At 47.1% G+C, this 23,773-nt stretch overlaps 1 protein-coding gene across 3 annotated transcripts in view; it reads right to left on the bottom strand.

Moving 5' to 3' along the window:
* LOC139260151 (collagen alpha-1(XVII) chain-like) overlaps positions 1-22,126 on the bottom strand; it is a 112,596-nt gene extending 90,470 nt beyond the window's left edge. The window contains exons 1-5 of one of the 3 annotated variants that reach the window (XM_070876373.1): positions 22,079-22,126; positions 8,968-9,033; positions 2,864-2,926; positions 912-956; positions 249-356 (exon numbers count right to left, since the gene is read on the bottom strand). In XM_070876373.1, coding sequence (XP_070732474.1) covers positions 249-356; positions 912-956; positions 2,864-2,926; positions 8,968-9,022 — 271 coding nt within the window. In that variant the 5' untranslated portion in view covers positions 9,023-9,033; positions 22,079-22,126. Of the gene's footprint in view, positions 1-248; positions 357-911; positions 957-2,863; positions 2,927-8,967; positions 9,034-15,084; positions 15,192-22,078 lie in introns of those variants that run through there. The other 2 variants (XM_070876371.1, XM_070876374.1) reach the window with 2 other exon arrangements.
* Between the last annotated feature and the right edge of the window lie 1,647 nt (positions 22,127-23,773).

Consider the following 23,773-nt stretch of genomic DNA (forward strand, 5'->3'; position numbering starts at 1 on the left):
GGGGTTCACACTGTGTCCTGGGGTCACACTGTATTTGGGGGTCACACTGTGTCCTGGGGTCACACTGTGTCCTGGGGTCACACTGTATCCGGGGGTCACACTGTGTCTGGGGGGGGTCACACTGTGTCTGGGGGGTGGGGGGGGGGTCACACTGTGTCCGGGGATCGCACTGTGTTCGGCGGGGGGGGGGGGAGAGGTACACCTTTTCTCCCCTGGCCCTCCTTCGCCCCTCTCCGTGCTGTACGTACGTGCACTGTGGTAGCTGGTGCTGCCGGAGGATCCGATGCCGTCCGCTCCGTACCCGCCCGCGTGAGCCAGGCGCCGGGAGGACGAGCCTGTGCTGCTGTAAGTGGCTCCTGTCAGAAACATACAGAAAGAGAAATATAATGGGGAGCAAGTTTTGCAGCAGCTATAAAAAGTCCTGGTTAGACCACACCTGGATCACTGCGTACAGTTCTGGGCACCACACCTTCGGAGGGATATATTGGCCTTGGAAGGAGAGATTCACCAGAGTGTTACCCAGGCTCCAAGGGTTCGATTATAAGGAGAGATTACACAAACTTGCCTGGAATATAGAAGGGAAAGGTGGTTTGATTGATGTTTTGGGGGATTTTGAAAGGAATTGATAGGGGTAAATAGAGAGAATCTTTTTCAGCTGGTGGGGGAGTCTAGGACAAGGGGACATAACCTTAAAACCAGAGCCAGGTCATTTAGGAGATAGGTTAGGAAACACTTCTTCACATAAAGGGTGATAGAAGTGTGGAACTCTCGCCCACAAAAAGCTATAGATGCTGGGGCTCAATTAATCATTTTAAATCTGAGATCGATAGATTTTTGCTAGTCAAGGGTATTAAGGGATAGTTAGGATGCAGATCAGCCGTGATCTCATTGAATAGTGCGGAATTACTCACGTGGTGGGAGCGAAGTCACTTTTGTGGTTATCATCTCTGTGATTACTGGAACAGAGGAGAGAACAAACAATTAATAACAACAACAGCTTGCATTTATATAGTGCCTTTAACATAGGAAAATGTCCCAAGGCGCTTCACAGGAGCGTTATCAAACAAAATTTGACACCGAGCCACATAAGGAGACATTAGGACAGGTTGGTCAAAGAGGTAGGTTTTAAGGAGCATCTTAAAGGAGGAGGGAGAGGTAGAGAGGTGGAGAGGTTCATGGAGGGAGTTCCAGAGCTTGGGGCCCAGGCAACTGAAGGCACGGCCGCCAATGGTGGAGCGATGGAAATCAGGGATGTTCAAGAGGCCAGATCACAGGGGTGGTGGGTGAATGGGATTTGGTGCAAGTTAGAACATAAGAACATAGGAAATAGGAGCAGGAGTAGGCCATTTGCTTCCTCGAGCCTGCTCCGCCATGGCTGATCCGATCCTGGACTCAGCTCCACTTCCCTGCCCGCTCCCCACGGGGCAGCTGAGTTTTGGATGAACTAAGATTTATAGAGGGTGGAAGGTGGGAGGCCGGCCAGGAGAACATTGGAATAGTTGAGTCTGGAGGTAACAAAGGTTAACAATCAGTTATCAGTTAAAGAAGCGGTTCCAGTGGCCCGGCATTGTACGATAAAGGCAGACGGCAGCTGGCCAGTGGTGCTCCAAGGCCCGAGACCACCAGGATGGAAGGTATGCCTTTGAGGCTCAGAGTTACTGTGTGTTTGGGGAGAGGCTCAGAGTTACTGTGGGTTTGGGGAAAGGCTCAGAGTTACTGTGTGTTTGGGGAGAGGTTCAGAGTTACTGTGTGTTTGGGGAAAGGCTCATTTTGGGGAGAGGCTCAGAGTTACTGTGTGTTTGGGGAGAGGCTCAGAGTTACTGTGTGTTTGGGGAAAGGCTCATTTTGGGGAGAGGCTCAAAGTTACTGTGTGTTTGGGGAGAGGCTCAGAGTTACTGTGTGTTTAGGGAAAGGCTCAGAGTTACTGTGGGTTTGGTGAAATGCTCAGAGTTACTGTGTGTTTGGGGAAAGGCTCAGAGTTACTGTGGGTTTGGGGAGAGGGTGGCTGGGGGCTGAGATTCCGAGCAAGTCATTCTTTGATCTGCTCAAAAAGAAAAAGAAAGACTTGCATTTATATAGCACCTTTCACAACCACCGGACGTCTCAAAGGGCTTTAAAGCCAATTAAATAATTTTGGAAGTGTAGTCACTGTTGTAATGTGGGAAACGCGGCAGCCAATTTGCGCACAGAAAGCTCCCACAAACAGCAATGCGATAACGACCAGATAATCTGTTTTTGTTATATTGAATGAGGGATAAATATTGGCCCAGAACACCGGGGATAACTCCCCTGCTCTTCTTCAAAATAGTGCCATGGGATCTTTTACATCCACTTGAGAGAGCAGACCAAGCCTCGGTTTAACATCTCATCCAAAAGACAGCACCTCTGACAGTGCAGCACTCCCTCAGCACTGCGCTGGGAGTGTCAACCTAGATTTATGTGCTCAAGTCCCTGGAGTGAGGCTTGAAACCACACCCTTCTGACTCAGAGGTGAGTGTGCTGCCCACTGAGCCACGGCTGACACTAACCACAAACCACAAGTCAGACTGCACACTGGAGAAAGTGTGACCGGTTCCTGTCTCCCCAGGGGACAGTCACAGTCTGTGGCAGGTTAGTGTGTCTAACGCTGATCTCCTGACACCGGCAGGGAATGTTTAATGTCGAGAATGTTACTGACTCCGGTCTGGGAAACACAAGTCTACAAAGTCCAGACCATGTCGCTTGACTGTACCCTCACTGCCCCCCACTCACCTCTGCTCACCTTACTCTTGACAGGGCCCGCTCAATGATTCCCCATTGGGCAGGTCCACTGCCCCCTAATTACCCTACAGTGCCCCACCGTCCCCAGCAAGTGTGCCCTTACCACTGTCCGAGTAGCCTCCTCCGTCCATCTTCCTGTTCCTGCTATTCTCTATTTCAAAGACACCTGGCAGGAGATGGAAATACCTGGAGTTAGCAGCAGATCAGAACAATGTATCCACATCAGAGAGTCTCTCATGTTCAGACCTCACTCCAGAACTCAGCATTGGATCCGGGCTGACAGTCCAGCCCAGGACTATACCCCAGGTAACGCTGATTTATTACTGTACCACATGCTCTGATGATTTATTAGAACATAAGAATTAGGAGCAGGAGTCGGCCATTCAGCCCCTCGAACCTGCTACACCATTCAATAAGATCATGGCTGATCTTCGACCTCAACTCCACTTTCCCACCTGAACTATATCCCTTGTTTCCAAACATCTATCTCAGCCTTGAATATACTCAATGACTCAGCATCCACAGCCCTTTGGGGTAGAGAATTCCAAAGATTCACAACCCTCTGAGTGAAGAAATTCCTCCTCATCTCAGTCTTAAATGGCCGACCCCTTATCCTGAGACTATGCCCCCTAGTTCTAGACTCTCCAGCCAGGGTAAACAACCTCTCAGCATCTACCCTGTTAATCCTATCTTATATATTTCCATGGGATCAACTCTCATTCTTCTAAACTTCAGAGAGCATAGGCCCAACCTACTCAAACTCTCCTCATAGGACAGCCCTCTCATAAGAACATAACATAAGAATTAGGAGCAGGAGTAGGCCATTTGGCCTCTCAAGCCTGCTCTGCCATTCAATGAGATCATGGCTGATCTTCTACCTCAACTCCACTTTCTTGCACTAGCCCCATATCCCTTGGTTCACTTAATATCCAAAAATCTATCGATCTCCGTCTTCAATATACACAAAGACTGAGCCTTCACAGCCCTCTGGGTAGAGAATTCCAAAGATTCACAACCCTCTGGGGGAAGAAGTTTCTCCTCATCTCAGTCCTAAATGGCCAACTCCTTATTCTGAGACAGTGACCCCTGGTTCTAGACTCCCCAGCCAGGGGAAATATCCTCCCTGCATCTACCCTGTCAAGCCCTGTAAGAATTTTGCATGTTTCAATGAGATTACCTCTCATTCTTCTAAACTCTAGAGAATATAGGCCCAGTCTATTCAATCTCTTCTCATAGGACAATCCCCTCATCCCAGGAATCAGTAAGTATATCCTTCCTTAGGTAAGGAGACCAAACTGTACTCAATACTCCAGGTGCGGTCTCACCAGAGTCTGTATAATTGCAGTAAGACGTCTTTACTCTTATACTCAAATCCTCTTGTAATAAAGGCCAACATGCCATTTGCTTTCTTAATTGCTTACTGTATCTGCATGTTAATTTTCAGTGATTCGTGTACAGGGACACCCAGATCCCTCTGATCACCAATACTCTCACCATTTAAAAAATACTCTGCTTTTTTATTTTTCCTACCAAAGTGGATAACTTCACATTTCTCCACATTCTTGCCATGTTCTTGCCCACTCACTTAGCCTGTCTATATCTCTTTGCATCCTCCTCACAACTTACATTCCCACCTAGCTTTGTATCATCAGCAAACTTGGATGTATTACATTTGGTCCCCTCATCCAAATCATTGATATAGATTGTGAATAGCTGGGGCCCAAGCACTGATCCTTGCGGCACCCTACTAGTTACAGCCTGCCAACCTGAAATAGACCCGTTTATTCCTCCTTTCTGTTTTCTGTCCGTTAACCAATCCTCAATCCATGCTGGTATATTACCCCCAATCCCATGAGCCCTAATTTTGTTCAATAACCTCTTGTGTGGCATCTTATCAAATGCCTTCTGAAAATCCAAATACACCAGATCCACTGGCCCCCCCTTATCTATTCAGCCTCAAAAAACTGTAACAGATTTGTCAAACATGATTTCCCTTTCATAAATCTGTATTGATTCTGCCCTGTTACCACGCCCTTAATAATAGATTCGAGCATTTTCCCTACTACTTATGTCAGGCTAACTGGTCTGTAGTTCCCTGTTTTCTCTCTCCCTCCTTTCTTAAATAGCGGGGTTACATTAGCTGCCTTACAATCTGCGGGAACTGTTCTAGAATCTATGGAATTTTGGAATATGACAACCAATGCATCCACTATCTCTATAGCCACCTCTTTTAAATCCTTAGGATGTGGGCCATCAGGTCCAGGGGATTTATCTGCTTTCAGTCCCATTAATTTCTCCAGTACTATTTTTTTACTGATACTAATTTCTTTCAGTTCCTCATTCTCGCTGGACCCTTGATACTCCACTTTGTCTTGAATTTTTTTTGCGTCTTCTTCCGTAAAGACAGACACAAAGTATTTGGTTAATTTCTCTGCCATTTCCTTATTCCCCATTATAATTTCTCCTGTCTCAGCCTGTAAGGGACCCACAATTACTTTAGCTAATCTTGTCCTTTTTACACACCTGTAGAAGCTTTTACAGTATGTTGTTATGTCTCTCGCTAGTTTACTCTCATATTCTATTTTCCCATTATCAATTTCTTGGTCCTCCTTTGCTGAATTCTAAAATCCTCCCAATCCTCAGGCTTACTGCGTTTTTTGGCAACATTATAAGCCTCTTCCTTTGATCTAATACTATCTTTAACTTCTCTTGTTAGCTACGGTTGGATCACTTTTCTTGTAGGGTTTTTTGTGCCTTAAAAGAATGTTGTAAATTATGTATTAATTCAGCAAATGCTAGCCATTGCTTGTCTACCATCATACCTTTTAATGTAGTTTCCCAATCTATCTTAGCCAACTCTCCCCTCATACTTATGTAAGAATCATAAGGTTCATAAGAAATAGGAGCAGGAGTAGGTCACCTGACCTCGAGCTTGTTCCGCCCTTTAATAAGATGATGGCTGATCAGATCATGGACTCAGTTCCACTTCTCTGCCTGCTCCCCATAACCCTTTATTCCCTTATCGCTCAAATATCTGTCTATCTCCGCCTTAAATATATTCAATGACACAGTCTCCACAGATCTCTAGGGCAGAAAATTCCATAGATTTACAACCCTCTGAGAGAAGAAATACCTCCTCATCTCTGTTTTAAATGGTGGTCCCTTATTCTGAGACTATTCACCCTAGTTCTAGTTTCCCTTATGAGTAGAAATATCCTCTCTGCATCCACCTTGTCGAGTCCTCTCATTATCTTATATGTTTCGATACGATCACCTCTCATTCTTCTGAATTCCAATGAGTATAGGCCCAACCTACTCAACCTATCTTCATAAGTCACCCCCTCATCTCTGGAATCAACCTAGTGAACCTTCTCTGAACTGCCTCCAATGCAAGTATATCTTCCTTAAATAAGGAGACCAAAACTGTACGCAGTACTCCAGGTGTGGCCTCACCAATACACTATACAGTTGTAGCAGGACTTCTCTGCTTTTATACTCTATCCCCCTTGCAATAAAGGCCAACATTTAATTTATCCCTCAGCTATTCACAATCTATATTAATGAATTAGATGAAGGGACCGAAAGCTAGGTGGGAAAGTAAGCTGTGAGGAGAATACAAGGAGTTGGATTTTTGGTTGAGGGTTTTTAAAGGCGGTAATGTCAGGCGGTGGGTAAATTTACTTGCTGTACCTGCATACAACTTTTTGTGTTTCATGCACAAGGACCCCCAGGTCTCTCTCTACTGCAGCACTTTGCAATCTTTCTCCATTTAAATTATGATTTGCTTTCTATTTTTTCTGCCAAAGTGGATAACCACACATTATACTCCAAATTTTTGCCCACTCACTTAGCCTGTCTATATCCCTTTGCAGATTGTTTGTATCCTCCTCACAATTTGCTTTCCATCCATCTTTGTATCATCAGCAAACTTGGTTACATTACACTTGGTCCTTTCATCCAAGCCACTAATATAGATTGTAAATAGTTGAAGCCCCAGCACCAATCCCTGCGGCACTCCGTTGGTTACTGTTTGCCAACTGGAAAATTACCCATTTATCCCGACACACTGTTTTCTATTAGTTATTCAATCCTCAATCCATGCTAATATATTACATAGTTTCCTTTGTTTAGATTTAAGACCCTAGTTTTGGATTTAACTAAATCACTTTCAAACTTAATGTAAAATTCTATCATATTATGGTCACTCTTCCCTAAATGCTCCTTTAATACAAGGTTATTAATTAACCCATTCTCATTGCATACTAGATCTAAAATGGCCTGTTCTCTAGTTGGTTCCTCAACATAGTGATCTAGAAAACTATCTTGTATACATTCCATGAATTCATCTTCTATACCATTACTGCAAATTTGGTTTGCCCAGTCTATATGTAGATTAAAGTCCCCCATGATTATTGTATTACCTTTGTTATATGCACCTCTAATGTTCTGATGTGCACTCTGCCCTACATTACCACTACTGTTTGGGGGCCTATAAACAACTCCCACCAATGTTTTCTGCCCCTTGCTGTTTCTTAGCTCCACCCAAACTGATTCTACTTCTTGATTTTCCGAGCTAAGATCCATTCTCCCTACTGTCTTGATCCCATCCTTTATTATGAGGGCTACGTCTCCTCCTTTTCCATTTTGCCTATCTCTTCTAAAAGTTAAGTATTCAGGAATATTTAGATGTCAACTTTGGTCACTTTGCAACCACGTCTGTAATGGCTATTTGATCAAACCTATTAATCATCCCAAGATCAATCCCAAGACAAATTTATCCTTCCTCAGATAAAGAGACCAAAACTGTGCACAGTACTCCAGGTGTGGTCTCACCAGAGCCCTGTACCATTGTATCAAGACTTCCTTACTCTTATACTCCAACCCTCTTGCAATAAAGGCCAACATGCCATTTGCCTTCCTAATTGCTTGCTGTACCTGCATGCTAACTCTCGGTGTTTCTTGCACGAGGACACCCAAATCTCTCTGAACACCAACATTTAATAGTTTCTCACCATTTAAAATATATTCAGTTTTTCTATTCATCCTAACAAAGTGAATAACCTCACATTTCCCCATCTATCACCTTATCACGCATTCACTTAACCTGTTTATATCCCTTTGCAGACCCTTTGGGCTGGATTTTCATTTGGACTGCGCCTCTGTTAGTGCCCCAGAGGGGCGGTAATGGGTCTCAAAATGCTTACCGGCTGGGCGGCCAGCTTCCAGCGCCCTGCCAGGAAATTTGGTGCCGGTTTTGCGGTGGCGCTGAGCAGTACCACCCGGGAGCGTCGCGCCGGTGTGCAACGCTCCTGGTATTGTCCTGATCTCAAAATTTGTTTTGTGCCGACCCCGTAGCGTCTCGTAGCCAACCCGCCAGAGAAAGTTGGTGGTCCGAGCTGTACTGGCAGCGGTGAGGGAAGGAACGACTGCAGGAGGTAAGTGTGATTGTTTTTTTTGTTTTCTTTTTGCGATTTATCTTTATTTGGGGTGAGTAATATATTCGGAATATTTTTTGTGTTTTTTGGCTATTTTTTCTAGGGAGGCCCCTTTTAGGGTGCTACAAATCCAGCTCTTTAGCAACGGATATTCAGTTGCTCACCCGGCCTAGCGCCCTAAGATAAGTATGGAACGTTTCCCTCAGCACTCCACGCCACTCTCAGGCCGCAGCTGCTGAATTTTGTGGCTGCCGACGCAAACCATTTCTTGGTGCTAAATTTACCCACCACCTGACATTACCGCCTTTAAAAACCCTCAACCAAAAATCCAGCCCCTTGTATTCTCCTCACAGTTTACTTTCCCACCTAGCTTTGTATTGTCAGCAAACATAGATATACTGCACTCGGTCCCTTCATCTAATTCATTAATATAGATTGTGAATAGCTGAGGCCCCAGCAGTGATCCTTGCGGCACCCCACTAGTTACAGCCAACGTGAAAATGACCCTTTTATCCCGACTCTCTGTTTTCTGTCTGTTAACCAATCCTCAATCCATGCTAATACATTACCCCCAACCCCATGAACCCTTATCTTGCACAACAACTTTTTATGTGGCACTTTATCGAATTCCTTTTGGAAATCCATTATAATACATTAGTGTACATGTTGAGAATACTGGTTTAACTCTTCACTGTTTCTGTCAATTGTTCCAATAAATCGCCTCAGATTGTTTTACAGTCTGCCATGGAATTTAATCTGAACAGTCATTTACCAGTGTCAGAATAATCGCCGTGGTTCAGTTTGTGATAATTTCCTACGCTCTCCATTTCATAGTCAGCTGTAAAAAGAGAGAGAAAATGGAGATTAAACACTGGCAGGAGAAGAGAAAGTCTAATATTGATACAGCGCCGCGTAACATGTTTCAGTGTGTTATGTACAATTATTGAGGGCGGACTGTTGGCCACAACTCCCTGCTCTTCAAACAGTGCGGGGCACTTGAACAAGCTGTGTTAGTTCAGCAGCTTGAGGGAACAAAGACAGACTTGATTTCTGCAGCGCATTTCACCACCTCCGAACCGCCCAATGCACTTTACAGCCAGTGAAGTTCCTTTTGAAGTGTAGTCACTGTTGTAATGTAGGAAATGCAGCAGCCAATCTGCGCATAGCAAGCTCCCACACACAGCAATGTGAAAATGGCCAGATAATCTGTTTTAGTGATGTTGATTGCAGGATAAATATTGGCCCCAGGACACCGGAGAGAACTCCCCTGCTCATCTTCAAATAGTGCCTTGGGATCTTTTACATCCTACAATCTACTGGTCAGGTAGGCAGAACAATGGCAAATGGAATTTAATTTGGAGAAGTATGAGGAGGGCTAATAAGGAATGGTAGGCCACTTAAAAGTGTAGCTGAACAAAGGGACCTTGGAGTGCTTGTCCCTGAATGTAGCAGGCCAGGTGGAAAAGGTGGTTAAGAAGGCATACGGAATGCTTGCCTTTATTGGCCGTGGCATAGAGTACAAGAGCAGGGAGGTTATGCTTAAATTGTACAAAACTTTGGTTATGCCCCAGCTGGAGTACTGCATGCAGTTCTGGCCGCTGTATTATAGGAAGGTCGTGATTGCACTAGAGAGGGTGCAGGAGATTTACGAAGATTCTGCCTGGAATGGAGAATCTTAGCTATAAGGACAGATTGGATAGGCTGGGTTTGGAACAGAGGAAGCTAAGAGGAGACCTCATTGAGGCGTATAAAATTTTGAGGAGCCTGGATATAATGGATAATGGGGGGGTCAATTACAAGGGAGCATAGTTTTAAGGTGGTTAGTGGAAGGTATAGAGGGGATTTGAGGGGAGGCTTCTTCACGCAGAGGGTTGTGGGGGCCTGGAACTCACTGCCTGGAAGGGTGGTGGATGCAGAAACCCTCACCACATTTAAAAGGTGCTTGGATGGGCACTTGAAGTACCGTATCCTGCAGGGTTATGGACCTAGAGCTGGTAGGTGGGATTAGATATGATAGTAAGTACTGCAGAGAATCAAATATGGCCAGGGTGATCTCCTGGACTAGTTTCGATCATAGGTGGGTTGGAGAGGAATTTTCCCAGATTTTTTCTCCCTAAATTGGCCTGGGTTTTTAATCTGTTTTTTTGCCTCTCACATGGCTCCGGTTGGGGTGGAATGTAGAATGTTGCGGTGCAGGGGTTGTCGCAGTTGTGTGGGGCGGACTGGTTGGGCTGGGTGCTTTTTATCTTTCCGCCATTGTTTATATGCAACCTTCAGGGCTGCTGACCGAGGGTCGTGTGGCTCTTTGTTGGCCGGCGCGGACACGATGGGCCGAAATAGCCTCCTTCTGCACTGTAGATTTCTATGTTTCTATCCACCTGAGAGGGCAGACATGGCCTTGGTTTAACATCTCATCTAAAAGATGGCACCACCGACAGTGCAGCGCTCCCTCAGTACTGCTCTTCCGACAATGCAGCGCTCCCTCAGTACTGTCCCTCCGACAGTGCAGCACTCCCTCAGTACTGTCCCTCTGACAGTGCAGCACTCCCTCAGTACTCTCCCTCCGACAGTGCGGCACTCCCTCAGTACTGCCCCTCTGACAAGCGGTGCTCCCTCAGTACTGCCCCTCCGACAGTGCAGCACTCCCTCAGTACTGCCCCTCCGACAGTGCGGCACTCCCTCAGTACTGCCCCTCCAACAGTGCAACACTCCCTCAGTACTGTCCCTCCAACAGTGCATCACTCCCTCAGTACTGCACTGGGAGTGTCAGCTTAGATTTTTGTGCTCCAGTCTCTGGAGTGGGACTTGAATCCACGATCTCACTGAGCCACAGCTGACACCACATCACAAGCTTATGGGACTGGATTTCAGCCAGTCAGCACCTTGAGGAGCGAAGAGGTGGAAATTGGAGGAGGAATAGCCGATCAGAATGGAAGAGAAAACCCAGGCGGGGGAATTCGGCTGGGGCTGCTGATTCCCTGAGGTGTTTCCTAATCGCAGCAGCTGTGGTGTTCCTGCAAAAGCCACCAGCAGATCCCAGCAGGAGGGAGGCTGAGCACAGCCTCCAATCCCAGCAGTTCACAAAGTGAGGCCGGAAAACTACTGAAACTACCATTACTGATGTCTGATTATCCGGAGAAAGAGATTTCCGGCCAATCCAACTCCGCTCTGTAATTACTGGGAAGATTCTGCAATTGTTCAGATCTGTTTAATCGCCTCGTTACACAACATTCCTTTTCTTTTAAATATGCACAGAAACAGATCAAATTCCAACCCATGAAATGCTCCTCAGATCTTCTCACAACGGAAGGATCTGTGGTTTAGTCTAGATTCAAACCGCCCTCATTCTTCAGATTTCTGCCTGTTAATTTATCTGAACTTTTGTCAGAATGATCGTTGAAATGAAACTCGAGGGGTTTCAAACTGTGCTCGATGTCAGAGCAAGTGGACAGTCCAATCCCATGTCATTCTGCCCTGTCAGCAAGGAGAGAGGGAGGGAATGAGGGAGGAAGGGATAGAGGGAGAGTGTGAGAGAGATATGGAACAAGAGAGAGAGAGCAAGGGAGAGAGGGCGGGATCTGAATCTCTCTCTCTGTCTGTTTCTTTGTCTCTTTCTGTGAGTCTGATCTCTGTGAATGTTTTTCTCTCTCTAGTTGACTCTTGTTCTTACTCCTTATGGTGACAGCATATCTCTCTGACACTCTCTCTCTCTTTCTGTCTCTCTCTGTCTCTGTCACTCTCTGACTCTCCATCACTCTATCTCTCTGTCACTCTCTATGTCTCTCTCTCTCTGACACTCTCTCTTTCTGTTTCTCTCTCTGACACTCTCTCTTTCTCTCTCTCTGCCACCCTCTCTCTGTGACACTTTCTCTCTCTGACACTCTCTCTCTGACACTCTCTCTCTCACTCTGACATGTCTCTGTCTCTCTATCTGTCCATGGCCCACTCTCTTTATCTCTATGTGATGAGCTCAGGTGATTATCTGTATTTCTTGCTGTCTGTGCCTTTATTTTGTATCCAACAATAACATACCTGATCCAGGATTTATAAGCCTTTATTACAAAGGAATTTGAGTATAAGAATAAAGATGTTTTACTACAATTATATAGGGCTTTGGGGAGACCACAGCTGGAGTATTGTGTATAGTTTTGGTTTCTTTACCTGAGGAAGGATACTTGCCATAGAAGGAATGCAACAAAGGTTCTCCAGACTGATTCCTGGGATGGGGGCTTGTTCTGTGAGGAGAGACGGAGTAGAATGGACCTATATTCCCTAGTTTAGAAGAATGAGAGGTGATCTAATTGAAACATATAAAATATTATATAAATATATAAAAGGATTTGATAGAGTAGATGCAGGGAGGAAGTTTCCCCGGGCTGGGGAGTCTAGAGCCAGGTCACAGTCTCAGAATAAGGGGTCAGCCATTTAGGACTGAGATGAGGAGAAATTTCTTCACTCAGAGGGTGGTGAATCTTTGGAATTCTCTACCACAGAAGGCTCTGGAGGCTCAGTCTTTGAGTATATTCAAGACAGAGATCGACAGATTTTTGGACTCTAGGGGAATCAAGGGATATGGGGATCGGGTGGGAAAATGGAGTTGAGGTCGAAGATCAGCCGTGATCTTATTGAATGGCGGAGCAGGCTCGAGGGGCCATATCTCCTGCTCCTAATTCTTATGTCCTTATGATCACACGAGACAAACATCAGTGAAATGGAGCAGCGGGTGGGAGACACCTGCCTCCTCCTACCCAGAAAACACTTCGACAAGTTTCAACATTTCCCTCTATTATCCTGAGCTTGCTGTTTGCCAGTCTGGGTCCCTTGTCCTGCAGTTATGGCTTAACTTGAAGTAATGTCCAAGACTGACCTCGATATTACACTGACCGGTATCACTCTGCAAGGTCCCCAGGGCTGGCAGTCCAATGTTCTCCAACCTCCCCCATCACTCATTCCCCATGATGTTACACATGCTGTCCTTCTCCACTCCAGTGTCCTGACTTGGATGTGCCCTTTGACCTCAGTGATCAGAACAGGGGGCACTACTCAAGGGTCAGCTTGACCAGAGCCCTCTACAGCTCCAGTATCGTGACCTTGGCAATGACAGGACGTCGTCAGTGTTGATTCCACTGTCGCTCCCAGATTTCTGGCACCTTCTCCCTGAGCTGGTTCACACCATTCAGTAAGTGTGTCCCTATGGTTTTTTTCCCCAAAGTATTACACCTGATGCATCACCCCAGCACCAATCCCTGGGACATGGTGTGGTGGTGTAGTGGTTATTACTGGACTAGTAATAATCCACCTCCCGTGACTGCATTCCTATGTTGTTGATCAGGATCCATCTCTGTTCTCTGTGAACAGCAACATTTCACAGCTCAGTGTTGCTCAGAGTGAAAGTGGCAGTCCCGTCACAGCACAGGACAAAGTTTAAATTACCTCTATGTGATTAAACAAAGAGAGAGAGCAGTGAGAGTGCAGCAGGGTGATCAGGACTCAGCCTATCCTGCGAGCACCCACTGCTGCCCTCAGAGAGGATGAAGATTGAGGCGAATTCAAGATATTAATGGATATGGAATGCTGATTTCCTCAGTACATCGGCCAGTGTGTCCGGAGACACCCAGACCAGGAATGTCCGCGATCCCATTCCCGGTCCCTGCTGAGTCAGCTCACCTCAGTAGTAGGGGAATCATAGAATCATAGAATCCTACAGCACAGAAGGAGGCCATTCAGCCCACCGTGCCTGTGCCGGCTCTCTGCAAGAGTGATCCAATTAGTCCCACTGCCCCGCTCTTTCCCCTATCCCTGCAAATTTTTCCATTTCAAGTAATTATCCAATTCCCTTTGAAAGTTACTACTGAATCTGCTTCCACCGCCCTTTCAGGCAGCACATTCCAGTTCATAACAACTTGCTGCATAAAACAAATACCCCTCATCTCCCCTCTACCAATCGTAGACCTTCTACTCACACACCATCTGCCAATCACAGACCCATTTCGAACCAAAGACCATGTACCAATCACAGGCCCTCCACCAATCACATCATCATCATCATAGGCAGTCCCTCGAAATCGAGGAAGACTTGCTTCCACTCTAAAAGTGAGTTCTCAGGTGACTGTACAGTCCAATACGGGAATTACAGTTTCTGTCACAGGTGGGACAAATAGTGGTTGAAGGAAAGGGTGGGTGGGGAATCTGGTTTGCCGCACGCTCCTTCCGCTGCCTGCGCTTGTTTTCTGCATGCTCTCGGCGATGAGACTCGAGGTGCTCAGTGCCTTCCTGGATGCTCTTCCTCCACTTAAGGCGGTCTTGGGCCAGGAATTCCCAGGTGTCAGGGAGGATGTTGTATTTTATCAAGGACGCTTTGAGGGTGTCCTTGAAATGTTTCCTCTGCCCATCTGGGGCTCGTTTGCCATGTAGGAGTTCCGAGTAGAGTGCTTGCTTTGGGAGTCTCGTGTCGGGCATGCAGACCCTGTACTAATCACACACGAGCTATCAATCACGGACCCTCCTTCAATCACCGACCCTCGACCGATCACAGACCCTCGACCAATCACAGACCCTCCACCATCACAGACCCCTAACTATTCACAGACCCATCTGGTCACCTCATTCGAGCCGAATACTTTTAAAGATCTGTTGAAATAAAGTAAACTTTGAACACAAACTTTTCAGCGTGATGTGAAACAAACTGCACTTAATCTGAGCCCGAAACTCAGGCTTGTTTACTGATTCATAAAAAACATACATAATAAACGATTGAAAATTCAGAGAAATAACCGCTCAGGAACGTTTCCAATGATGACAATGGGGCGCACACGCTAGACCCAGGATTGTGCCCTCAGTTTACAAACTTCTTTGAGTTTTCGTTGGTCTGTAATTAAATAGTTCCTACCTGCCGCTCAGTACCAGGTTGCAGGTCTCTGTGATCTGTTGATTGTGTTGCTTTCTGCCTCTTGCGCCTCACTTATCCTGTGTGTGAGGTTTGAACACTGACTGATGTGATCGGAATGCCTTTCTCTCTCTTTAATTTAATAGCTTGAATCTGATTTGTGCCAGATTGCTGCTTTTATTGAGGCGCAGTCTGGGCAAGTTGGGAGTGACTAAAGGCCTCGCCCAGATGTACAAACCCTGCCCTGAGGCTGAGACTTTCTGAACAGCCTCACCTGTCTGATTTGCAGTTCCCTGTTTCTCTCTAACAGCAGTTTCTACCTCAGCCCCGGTCTCACACAAATCAACATATACCCATCCCCCCCGCTACCACCACCCCCCCCCACCACCCCCCAGCCCTCCACAAGGGATAATGTATCCACCAGATCAGAGCTACAGGTGTCAACAGTATCCCCTCCAAGTCAGGATATTATGGAGCAGATCAAGAGGTTGGGAGGACCCTGCAGTGAGACCCTTTCCCCTCTGCCTCCTTCCCGCTGACTCTGCTCATCAAGCACCGAAGGAGTGTCTATTTTGGGGGGGGTGCATGGGGCATGTGACCCCTTGAAATTCAGACATGTAGATGTGACAGGGTGCTATCAGTCTGCTATTTGTCTCTGTCACAGATTTAGAGCTGGATTTTCCCGTCCTTTGTGGTGAGGTCTCCTGCGCCCCGCCGCGATCCTTGGGTCGGGTTTTGCGGTGGCGCGGAGCAGCACCACCCGGAAGAGCTGCGCCGGGTGTGCAACGCCCCTGGTTGTGACACCGGCGCGAGTTTTGCCCAATCCTGTCGCCTGGAAGTGCACCCGCAATAACCGCCCATCGGCGGGAGGGAGGTAATGGACTCCAAATGTAAGTGCGATAGTTTTTTTCTCTTCGATTTTGTGCGTTTTGTGTTGTGGTGGCGGGAGCAATGTTTTGGGAATGTTTTTGTTGGTTATTTTTAGGGTCCCCCCCCCCCCCCCAGGTGTCTCTCGGAGTGTTCCCAGGCCAGCTCTTTAGCTCGGGAGTTTCCCATGCTTGCGCCGAGAGGGGTGTACAATGCCTCCCTAAGTGCTGCGTCCCCTGACGCAGGGACTAACTGTCCAAACTTAACAACCAAGACCCAACCTATTCCCGGCCATTAACTAGCCCATCCCATCACAATTATCGCCCCGAAAACATAAAAACCTAAAATCCAGCCCTTATAGTTTTGGGCAAGAGGGATGTGAGGAAGAACTTTTTTATGCAGCGAGTGGTAATGATCTGGAACTTGCTGCCGACGAGGGTGGTGGAAGCGGAGATGATCAATGATTTCAAAAGGCACTTGAGGACAATTTAACTTGCAAGACTACGGAGATAGAGCGAGGCAATGGGACTGACTGGATTGCTCTACAGAGAGCCGGCATGGGACTCGATGGGCTGAATGGCCTCCTTCTGTGCCGTAATGACTCTGTGATCTATCCACAGCCACTTCCTTTTCTTCACCCACATGCTTCCCCTCGGCGACATCATCCGCAGACATATGGTCAGGTTCCACATGTACGCTAATGACACCCAGTTCTACTCTCCACCACCTCTCTCAACCCCTCCATTCATCATCATCATCATCATCATCATCATCATCATCATCATAGGCAGTCCCTCGGAATTGAGGAAGACTTGCTTCCACTCTTAGCATAAGAACATAAGAAATAGAAACAGAAGTAGGCATACGGCCTCTCGAGCCTGCTCCGCCATTCAATAAGATCATGGCCGATCAGATCATGGACTCAGCTCCACTTCCCCGCCCGCTCCCCAGCATGAGTTCTTAGGTGGCTGTACAGTCCAATGCAAGAACCACAGTCTCTGTCACAGGTGGGGCAAATAGTCGTTGAGGGAAGGGGTGGGTGGGACAGGTTTGCCGCACGCTCTTTCCGCATTATCCCCGTGTTGTCTGACACCCAGTCTTGGATGAGCTGAAATTTCCTCCAGTTAAACCTTGGGAAGACTCAAGGTAGTGACTATTGCACCTTCTGCAAACTCCGTACCCTGGTCACTGATTCCACTCACCTCTCCAGCCACTGTCTCAGGTTGAATCAGAATGTTTGTAACCTCAGTATCGATCCCTAGGCTGATATCACTGGTGTGCAGCCCAAGTATAAAAGGCCAGCCATTTTGTATATTAGTCACTTTGGGCCTTAATAAAGCAGAGCTAAGGTTATACCTCTTGGAGTTAAACAGTACTCAGTCAAACAGTTACTGCATACACAACATTTGGCGACGAGGCAACAAGAACCTTTACATGGAAAAATGAGCACAATTGGATTGTTGGAGTGATTTGTGGAAGGAGAAGATTGGGCAGACTTTGTGAGCCGTTTGAACCAGTTCTCCGTGGCCAACAAAATGGAGGAGGTCGGCGACGCAGATCGGCGCCGGGCGGTGTTCCTCACGGTTTGCGGTCCAAAAATTTATGGTCTGATAAAGAATCTACTCCTGCCTGTGAGTCCAACAGAGAAGACGTATGAAGAATTGTGTGCACTGGTACAGGATCACCTTAAGCCAGACGAAGGCATCATCATCATCTCGAGATACAGATTTTATAAGCACGTTCGCTCAGATCGCCAGAATGCAGCGGAATTCGTTGCCGACCTGAGATGTCTAGCGGGACCGCGTAAGTTCGGGGCTGTGTTGGTAGACATGCTGCGGGACTTCTTTGTAATCGGCATCAACCACGAGGTGATCCTGCGTAAACTACTGGCGGTGGAGACGTTGGACTTGAACAGGGCTGTCACGATCGCTCAGTCATGCATGACGACGGATAGAAGTCTAAAGCAGATATCAGTGAAAAATCGAAACTCAGCAAGTACTGTAAATGTGATTGATTCGGCGTTCGGCAGAGCGGCACATGACAAGGCCTACCCGACTGCGTACGCGAAATCTGTGGCTGCCCAAAGTCCGCCAGCGGGAATGCATCCGATTTCTCCGTGTTGGCGTTGTGGGGGAAATCACCGGCACCAGCAGTGCCGATTTAAGCAATATAGTTGCAAAGGCTGTCTGAGAGTGGGGCATCTCCAGCGCAAGTGTCCGCAGATGAGCAAGCATGCTGCGACACACCACATGGAGGATGATGTGTATGGACTGTACTCGTTCCTAACTAAGAGCAAACCAATAGTGATCAACGTGAAATTTAATGGGGTGCCGGTATCGATGGAACTGGACACGAGGGCGAGTCAATCGATAATGAGCCAGAGGGCATTCGGCAAGCTGTGGGATACTAAGGCTGTGAGGTCCAGGCTGAGTCCAATCAATGCCAAGTTGCGCATATACACCAAAGAACACATAACGGTGATTGGCAGTGCCACAATTAAAGTGTCGTATGACGGTGCGGTTCACGAGTTACTGCTATGGATTGTCCCAGGCAATTGCCCAACACTGTTCGGCAGGAACTGGCTTGAAAAAAATCAGATGCGACTGGAACGACATCAAGGCATTGTCGTCGGAGGAAGATACATGTGCCCAAGTACTGAGCAAGTTCCCCTCGCTGTTCGAACCAGGCATCGGCAACTTCACAGGAGCCAAGGTGTAGATCCACGTGGACTCGGATGCAAGGCCCATCCATCATAAAGCTTGGGCAGTTCCGTATATGATGAGGGAGAAGGTCGAAATCGAACTGGACAAACTCCAGCGTAAAGGGATCATATCACCAGTTGAATTTAATGAATGGGACAGCCCTATTGTTCCTGTGCTGAAAACTGATGGCACAGTCAGAATCTGTGGAGACTACAAGGCTACGATCATCAGGGTTTCAAAACAGGATCAATACCCGTTACCGAAGGCTGATGACTTGTTTGCAACGCTAAACGTGGGGAAATCGTTCTGGACTTGATATCGGCCTACATGACACAGGAGCTGGTCGAGACGTCGAAGAGACTTGCATGCATTAACACGCATAAAGGACTGTTTATTTATCACAGGTGCCCTTTTGGAATTCGCTCATTTGCAGCAAAAATTCAGGAACATGGAGAGTCTACTGAAGTCCGTTCTCAGAACCGTCGTGTTCCAAGATGACATCCTGATCACAGGTCGTGACTCTGAGGAACATCTGAACAACCTGGAAGAGGTTCTACATCGTCTGGACAAAGTGGGACTCAGACTGAAACGCTCGAAGTGCGTCTTCATGGCACCAGAGGTCGAATTTCTGGGGAGGAAAATTGCTGCTGACGGCATCAGGCCCTCGGACGCGAAAACCAAGGCTATCAAGAATACACCCAAGCTACAGAATGTGACCGAGCTGCGTTCATTCCTGGGTCTCCTCAACTACTTTGGAAACTTCCTACCTAAATTGAGCACCTTATTAGAACCACTGCACATGCTGCGAAGAAAAGGCGACAACTGAGTGTGGGATGCGGCTCAAGATAGAGCTTTTGAGAAAACCACTAATCTGCTTTGCTCTAACAAGCTGCTGGTACATTATGACCAATGTACACGTTTAGTATTGGCCGGGAATGCTTCGTCATATGGAATTGGTTGCGTACTCCAAAAAGCTAATGAGTTGGGTAAACTTCAACCAATCGCGTATGATTCAAAAAGTTTGTCTAAATCGGAAAGAGCCTACAGCATGTTAGAGGAAGAAGCACTAGCCTGTGTGTATGGGGTTAAAAAGATGCATCAGTACTCGTTTGGTCTTTGGTTTGAACTGGAGACAGATCACAAGCCGCTCATTTCACTGTTCTCTGAAAACAAAGGTATCAATACCAATACTTCATCCCACATCCAGAGGTGGGCGCTGATATTATCCGCTTATGATTATGTCATTCACCATAGACCTGACACCGAGAATTGCGCCAATGCTTTGTGCCGTCTGCTGTTGCCCACACCAGAGGTCGAAATGCCACAACCAGCGGACCTATTGTTAGTTATGGATTCTTTTGAGAGTGAAGGAACCCCTGTCACGGCTCAACAAGTTAAGACCTGGACCAGTCGGTTGTGAAGAGTTGCATCCTCAAGTGTGATTGGTCTGCCATACCCAAGTAAATGTGTGAGGAGACCAAACCTTACATTCATCGCGAAGACGAACTGTCTATTCATTCGGATTGTATATTGTGGGGCAATCGTGTTGTTATGCCCAAGAAAGGGAGAGAGAAATTTGTCCGTGAGCTACATAGCACACATCCCGGCATTGTAATGATGAAAGCCATCGGCAGGTCTCATGTATGGTGGCCGGGAATTGACTCTGAGCTGGAATCATGTGTGCATCAGTGCAACACTTGCATGCAGCTCAGCAAAGCACCAGCAGAATCGCCGTTGAGTCTGTGGTTGTGGTCACTGCAGACCCACCTGTCATGCATACTGCTTAGTTACAGGACAAGACCACATACACTTACTGGGGCCTCGCCTGCTGAACTAATGATGAAGAGAGGTCTTAAGACCAAGCTATCTCTTGTACACCCTGACTTGAATAATCATGTTGAATATAGAAGACAAAGTCAGCAAGGGTATCACGATCGCACAGCTGTGTCACACGATATTTCTGTAAATGATCCTGTATATGTTCTGAATTATGGTCAGCGTCCAAGTGGATCGCTGGTACTGTCATGGCCAAGGAGGGCAACAGAGTATTTATTGTTAAGCTCAAAAATAGGCAAACATGCAGGAAACATATGGATCAGACAAAGCTGCGGCACATAGACGAACCGGAACAGTCGGAGGAAGAGACAATCGACGACCAACCAACCTACGCCCAGTCATCAGAGGACTCAGTGGTCATCAGTGAATCGGGACTTTCAATCACTGACATGTTCAATGAAAATGGACTTTCAGTCCCTGACATGGCCATTGCCACTTCCACAAGGTCAGCCACCCAGCCATCAGTCACAACAGACTCTGAACACTCACCCAAGGCTGGAGTTGAACTAAGATGGTCAACCAGGGAGCGTAAAATACCAGACCGTCTGAATTTGTAAAAAACTGTGTTAATATCTCAGGGGGGCTATTGTCATGTATGTACGTATGGGATCACTAGCCATTAGATGGCGCCACTATTGGAGACCATTGGCCACTGCACGCACTGTTGTGCAGCCCAAGTATAAAAGGCCAGCCATTTTGTATATTAGTCACTTTGAGCCTTAATAAAGCAGAGCCAAGGTTATACCTCTTGGAGTTAAACAGTACTCAGTCCAGCAGTTATTGCATACACAACAGTTGAGCTCCTGATCCTATATTCACTTCATCACAAAGACTGCCTAATCGCTCCCCTCTAACATCGCCCGACTCCTGCCTGCCTCAGCCCATCTGCTGCTGAAACCCTCATCCATGCACTAGACTATTGCAACGCTCTCCTGGCTGTCCACCCACCTTCCACTCTCTGTAAACTTCAGCTCGTCCAAAACTCTGCGGCCTGTATCTGATTCCAATATTTTATTTTCATTTTAAATATTTCTATTGTATCGCCTGCAATCTGCTCTGTTCTAACGAACAATTTTTCCAGTCTTTTTTTGTATTTGTATTTCCTCATACCAGGCAGCATCTGCTCAGTACCCTCTATAAAGCTCCAATATCCTTCCTGCGGTGTGGACCCACACTCACTTAGTCCTGTAACTGAGGTTGTACTGAGGATTTATATCAGCCCATCATTATCTCTTGGCTGTTATATTCTGTGCCTTTTGTGATAAAACATAGAATTTCTTTAGCTTGTTTCATGGCCCTCTCAGCCTGAGGTGCTGCCTTTAATGTCCTGTGAACCTGTCCTCCAAATTCCTCTGCTTTTCCCCAGCATCGAGCCTACTCCCATTCACAGTATCATTACTGCTGTGGTTTTTTACCACCCATCACACTCAGTGTTAAAGGAAATAAAGCGACCAATAGCAGAAGGGACAAGGCTAACTCACTCTGCAAAGCCTCCCCCAACCACCGAACCTCTCCGAGGAAGGGTCCAGGACTTGCTGCAGCCAACACGCACTGAACTCTGACCAAAGGCTCAAATAGCACGGGTGACTCACCATCTCTCGCTGCAACTCGCTGGACATTGTGCCCGCGGTGAACCCGAGCGCCTCAGTTTATCCCCGAACCTGCAGACCTCTCCTTGTACTGCTGTTGAGCAGCGTTACAAATTGCCTTGGCGTGAGCCAGTCCCCATTCTGTAGGAGGAGGGAGTGAATCAGATTAATCCTGAGCCTCACTTCTTCCTTCTGTCTCCGAGGATCAGCATTCCAACACTGAGCGAAATATCTCAAATACTTCACACCCAGCAGTTAAACTCACATCAGCCCGGGGAAGAGGAGGGAAAGTCGGGAAAGTCGGGAAGCGCGAGGGCGGAAGGGAAGGATTGTGAGGAGGTTTCTGAACACGGGGTCGATGCAGAGATCTGTGCAGAGGGGCAGTGACCATGACAGCCAGAGGTGGAGAAGAAGGTGCAGGAGGCCAAAGCTCACCCAGCAGGCAGAGACCCTTACCCATTGACCTCGACAGTCTAACCCACCAATCCCGACAGTCTGACCCCCGACAGTCTGACCCACTGACCCCGACAGTCTGACCCCCGACAGTCTGACCCACTGACCCCCGACAGTCTGACCCATTGATCCCGACAGTCTGACCCACCGACGCCCGACTGTCTGACCCATTGACCCCGACAGTCTGACCCACTGACCCCTGACATGGGGTGGGTAGAGTCCATGATAGGGGAGAGTGTCCATGGCCTGTGGGAGGAACTGGTTTGATGGGCTGAATGGCCTTTTCAGCTTCCCTGCAATGGAATGTTTTGTAAATACGAGAGTAGCTGCAGGTAGAGGCTCTGCTGTGGACACAATGAATGTAAGTGTGCGTCTCACCTTCACCGTCTGTATAAGAACCCATCATCTAACAACTGCGGCTGTAATTGCCAATCTCAATGTTGTAGATGAGGATAATGTAGCCTTGTTACACAGACAGGAATATACAGAATTAACAATGTGTCATAATTGCCAGCTGCAGTCTGGTGGGGAAAGTAAATGGTGCCAATTTAGGTTCAAATAAATCATTTAAATATTGTGCAAGAGGTAAAAAGGCTCAGCTATGAAATGAAACATATCACTCACTGAACACACATTAACAGAATCATAGAATCTCACAGCACAGGAGGAGGCCATTCGGCCCATCGTGCCTGTGCTGGCTCTGTGAAAGAGCGATCCAATTAGTTCCACGCCCCCCCCTCCTCTTTCCCCATAGCCCTGCAAATGTTTCCTTTTCAATTATTTATCCAATTCCCTTACTATTTCAGGCAGCGCGATCCAGATCACAACAACTCGCTGTGTAAAAACATTTCTCCCCCTCTGGTTTTTTTGCCAATCACCTTAAATCTGTGTGCTCTGGTTACTGACCCTTCTGTCACTGGAAACAGTTTCTCCTTATTTACTCAATCAGAACCATTCAAGATTTTGAACACACAGTAGGCCATTCGGTCCCTCGAGCCTGCTCCGCCATTCAATAAGATCATGGCTGATCTTCAACCTCAACTCCACTTTCCCACCGATCCCATATCCTTAGATTCCTTCAGTGCCCAAAAATCTAGTGATCTCAGCCTGAATATGCTCATCGACTGAGCCTCCACAGCCTTCTGGGGCAGAGAATTCCAAAGATTCACAAATCTCTGAGTGAAGAGATTTCTCCTCATCTCAGTCCTAAATGGCTGACCCCTTATCCTGAGACTATGCCCCCTA

The sequence above is a fragment of the Pristiophorus japonicus genome, chromosome 3 (assembly GCF_044704955.1).
Source record: "Pristiophorus japonicus isolate sPriJap1 chromosome 3, sPriJap1.hap1, whole genome shotgun sequence".
Taxonomy (NCBI): domain Eukaryota; kingdom Metazoa; phylum Chordata; class Chondrichthyes; family Pristiophoridae; genus Pristiophorus; species Pristiophorus japonicus.